Here is a 4,552-nt window from a genome sequence, read left to right as displayed (position 1 = left end):
CGGGTTACTGATTGTGGATGATCAGCCATGATCACAATGAATGGCGGTGCTTTCTCCTCCTGCACCTATTTTCGATGTTTCTATGGAGCTGCATCAGCCGCTCTCTCGCCAACACGCGATAAAGGGAATGACGTGAATAAGGTTTAGTGCAAAGATCAAGTCTGATCAAGGATAGATTGAGGGTCTCCAATGAGGTGGGTAGTAGCTCAGGACCGCTCTCTAGTTGGTGGATAGGAAACTATACACAAAAATGAATTCCCCCTGTACATCGGGAAGTATGACAAATAAAGAACCATTGGCATGAAGCGAGGAGCGGATACGGATGGGATAATATGGGCCCGACGGGCTGAATGGCCTCTTGATGGCGAGTGCTGGCCATTAAAGGGTGCGCTACACATCCACAGGCTTGCGTTACCTGGACAAAAATAATTCCACTGCCGTCCTTAATTGCCGTAGGCTACTAAAACGCGCAGTAAAATAGCATTGTGAAATATTCATCAATCAATGAGAGAAGGTGGCGCAGCGGTGGAGTTGCTGCCTGACAGCGAATGCAGCGCCGGAGACTCAGGTTCGATCCTGACTATGGGCGCCGTCTGAACGGAGTTTGTGTGGGTTTTCTCCGAGATATTCGGTTTCCTCCCACACTCCAAAGATGTACAGGTATTGTATGTTAATTGACTGGGTAACATGTTAAAATTGTCCCTAGTATGTGTAGGATAGTGTTAATGTGCGGGGATCGCAGGGCGGCGCAGACTCGGTGGGCCGAAGGGCCTGTTTCCCCGCTGTATCTCTAAAAAAAAGGAAGGACCTGCAGATGCCGCTTTACATCGAAGATAGGCACAGATTGCCGGAGTAACTCAGCGGGACGGGCAGCATCTCTGGAGAGAAGGAAAGGGCGACGTTTCGGGTCCAGTCTGAAGAAGGGTCTCGACCCGAAACGTCGCCCATTCCTCCTCTCTGGAGATGGTGCAAGTTTAGTTTAGAGATACAGCGCGGAAACAGGCCCTTCGGCCCACCGAGTCCGCACCGACCAGCGACCCCCGCAAACTAACACTATCCTACACACACGAGGAACAATTTACACTTGTACCAAGCCAATTAACTTGCAAACCTGCACGTCTTTGGAATGTGGGAGGACAAACTCCGCACGGACAGCACACGGAGACAGGATTGAACCCGGGTCTCGGGGTCTCCTCTCCCACCCCCTCCGCTCCTCTCTTCACTCCACTCCTCTCCCACCCGCTCCCCTCTCCCCTCCCCTCTTCATTCCCCTCCCTTCTCCCCTCCCCCTCTCTCTTCCCTCCCCTCCCCGTTCCCTCCATTCCTCTCCCACCCCCCTCTCTCCCCTCCTCTCTTCCCTCCTCTCCCCTCCCCTCTCTCCCCTCCTCTCTTCCCTCCCCTCCCCTCCTCTCCTCTCCCACCCCCTCCCCCTCCCCTCCCCCTCTCGCCTCCTCTCCCAACCCCCATCCCTCCCCCCTCTCCCACCCCCCATCCCTCCCCCTCTCCCACCCCACCTCCCTCCCCTCCCCTCTCCCCTCCCCTCTCCCCTCCCCGGCGCTGGGGTGTATATAAAGTGGGGAGCCAGTGAGAAAAAAGGACAGCAGTGCACCCGAGCAGCGCACCTGTCGCTTGGAGCCCGCCGGACGGACACCCGCAGCCCGGTCTCCACAGCGTCGTTGTCCGAGAGACAGACAGACAGAGAGACAGACAGAGACAGAGAGAGAGAGATGCCGCGGTCGCAGATGCAAACGCTAGTCGCCGCCGTCTGCATCGCCCTCCTGCTGCCCCGGGTACCGGCGGCTGCCGGCGACGGACCGCTATCAGAGTTGCTGCAGGAACTAGCGCCCGACGGCAGGGAGGTGAGTGACTCCGACCCCGGGCTACCCGCAGACCGCCCTGCAGCCTCCATAAGCTCACCAGCTCACAAGGAACAGGAGTAGAATCAGGTCCAGTCTGTAGAAGGGTCTGATCATCCACAATCAGTAGCCCGTGCCTGCCTTCTCCCCATATCCCTTGATTCCACTAGCCCCTAGAGCTCCATCTAACTGTCTTTTAAATTCATCCAGTGAATCGGCCCCCACTGCCCTCTGTGGCAGAGAATTCCAGAAATTCACAACTCTCTGGGTGGAAAAGTTTCTTCTCTGCTCAGTTTTAAATGGCCTCCCCTTTATTTTTAGACTGAAGCCCGTGGTGACAAGGGGACAATTTTACAATTAAGTAAAATTAATCAGGAGGACAGTGAAATTAGTCGGAGAATTAGGGTGAGGGGGGGAGAAAGGAGGGGCGGTGAGGGACGCAGAGCGCTGGGGGGGGGTGGGGGGGGGGGGGGGGGGGGGGACATAGACAGTGACACAGGGCGCTGGGGGTAGTGAGCGACACACACAGTGACACAGGGCGTTGGAGGAGGGGGGTCACTGTTGCGGTCCCGGGGACGAGCTCGGCGCCAGTGTAACGCTGGTGTGTGTGTGTGTGTTTGTTTGTTTGTTTGTTTGTTTGTTTGTATGTTTGTGCCAGCAGGAGGTGGCGAGGATGCTGGCGCTGGGCTGGGCGTCGGGGCTGCGGAGAGGGGACGGGGAGGCGGCGGGGGTCGAGCGGAGGCAGGCGGCGGCGGTGAAGGGGACCGGGACCGAGTCGGGGAAAAAACGCCGCCGCGGGATGCGGCCCCGGAACCGCAAAGCCGGCTGCAAGAACTTCTTCTGGAAAACCTACACGTCGTGCTGAGTGGGTGGAGAGAGACCCCCCCAAACCGGGGGGGGGGGGAGACCCCCTGCCCGGGGGAGAGAGACCCCCTAACCCGGAGGGAGAAAGAGACCCCCTACCCCGGGGGGAGAGACCCCTACCCAGGGGGAGAGAGACCCCTACCCAGGGGGAGAGAGACCCCTACCCAGGGGGAGAGAGACCCCCTCACCCGGGGGGAGAGAGACCCCCCTCACACGGGGGGGGGGAGAGAGACCCCTTAAACCGGGGGGAGAAATAGACCCCCTACTCGGGGGAGAGAGACCCCCTACCCAGGGGGAAAGACCCCGTACCCGGGGAGAGAGACGCTTCATCCGGGGGGTTGGGGGTGGACAGACACCTCGACCCCCCTCCAGTCTCATTGGGGGAGAGAGACCCCCCATGCCCGAGGTGGTGGGGAGGGAGTGATACAGACGCTGTCTGGGGGAAACAGAGCCCCCCCCCTCCCTGAGGAGAAAGACCCCTGACCCCCCCCCCCCCCCCACGGGGAGGTGGGGATGGGGGGTTTATGTGACTGTCTCCCAGGCACGGCGGGCGGGGGGGGGGTAGATAGTTCCACCTCCTCCCCTCCCCTCTCTCTCTCTCTCTCTCTCTTACTCTTACTCTCTTCCCCCTCTCTCTCCCTCTGTCTCTCTCTCTCTCTTTGTCTGTCTCTCTCTCTCCCTCTCTCTCTCTCACCCCTCTCTCTTTCTTACTCTGTCCCCCCTCTCTCTCTCTCTCCCCCCCCCCCCCCCTCTCTCTTTCTCCGGGGTGGGGGCAACTCAGCCGCCGCACAAATAAAGCTTGTTTATCGCAGCTCAGTGTCTGTGTCTGTGGGGGGCGGTTGGAGAAGAAGGGGGTATGGGGGGGAGAGAGGGAGGGTACGGTGAGTGAGAGGGGGATGGGGGGGAGGAGGGAATGGGGGAGGGGAGGGGAGGGTGAGGGGGATGGAGGATGGGGAAGGGATGGGGAGGGAGAGGGGGATGGGGAAGGGATGGGGAGGGAGAGGGGGTTTGGGGAGGGATAGGGAGAAGGGATGGGGACGGGGAGGGGGATGGGGACGGGGAGGGGGATAGGGAGGGAGTGAGATGGGGGATGGGGAGAGGGAGAGAGGGAGACAAGGGCGTTGGGAGGGTCGGGGGCAATGGGAGAGCGAGGGGCGGGGAGGGAGTGGTTAGAGAAGGAGGTTGGGGAAAGTGTGAAGAGTGTTCATTAAAACATTATATCAGAGTGCTCTGAACAAATTTTAGTTTAGTTCAATTTCGAGATTCAGCGAGGAAACAGGCCCTTCGGCCCACCGAATCTGCCCCCACCAGCGATCACCCCCCCACACTATCTCAATCCTGCACACACACTAGGGGACAATTTGCAATCAATACCAAAGCCAATTAACCTACAAACCTACGTACGTACGTCTTTGGAGTGTGGGGGGAAACCGGAGCACCCAGAGGAAACCCACGCGGGTCACGGGGAGAACGTGCAAACTCCGTACAGACAGCGCCCGTGGTCAGGATGGAACCCGGGTCCCTGGCGCTGTGAGGCAGCAGCTCTACCGCTGTGCCAGTTCATGTGCACTTCCTTGTGTCAGCCCAAAGCGCAAGGTCACAACATAAATGCAAAGTGCTGGAGTAACTCAGCGGGTCAGGCAGCATCTCGGGAGAGAAGGAATGGGCGACGTTTCGGGTCGAGACCCCAATTCAGACTGGAGAACGGAGACGGGAGAAAGAGTCTGGAGAAGGATTCCAACCCGAAACGTCGCCTATCCGTGTTCTCCAGACCCGCTGGGTTACTCCAGCACCTTGTGTCTTTTTCGGTAAATCAGCATCTGCAGTTCCTT

The 4,552-nt window shown here is 59.0% G+C and overlaps 1 protein-coding gene across 1 annotated transcript; it reads left to right on the top strand.

Moving 5' to 3' along the window:
• Positions 1-1,742: 1,742 nt before the first annotated feature.
• LOC144609282 (somatostatin-1A-like) lies at positions 1,743-2,721 on the top strand. The gene is made up of 2 exons (XM_078427713.1): positions 1,743-1,859; positions 2,518-2,721. Exons 1-2 carry the CDS (start codon positions 1,743-1,745, stop codon positions 2,719-2,721), a joined length of 321 nt encoding a protein of 106 aa, XP_078283839.1.
• Positions 2,722-4,552: the final 1,831 nt, after the last annotated feature.

The sequence above is a fragment of the Rhinoraja longicauda genome, chromosome 34 (genome assembly GCF_053455715.1).
Source record: "Rhinoraja longicauda isolate Sanriku21f chromosome 34, sRhiLon1.1, whole genome shotgun sequence".
NCBI classification, from domain to species: domain Eukaryota; kingdom Metazoa; phylum Chordata; class Chondrichthyes; order Rajiformes; family Arhynchobatidae; genus Rhinoraja; species Rhinoraja longicauda.
Note: the sequence above shows the minus strand (reverse complement) of the source record. Positions and strands in the feature narration are given on the sequence as shown.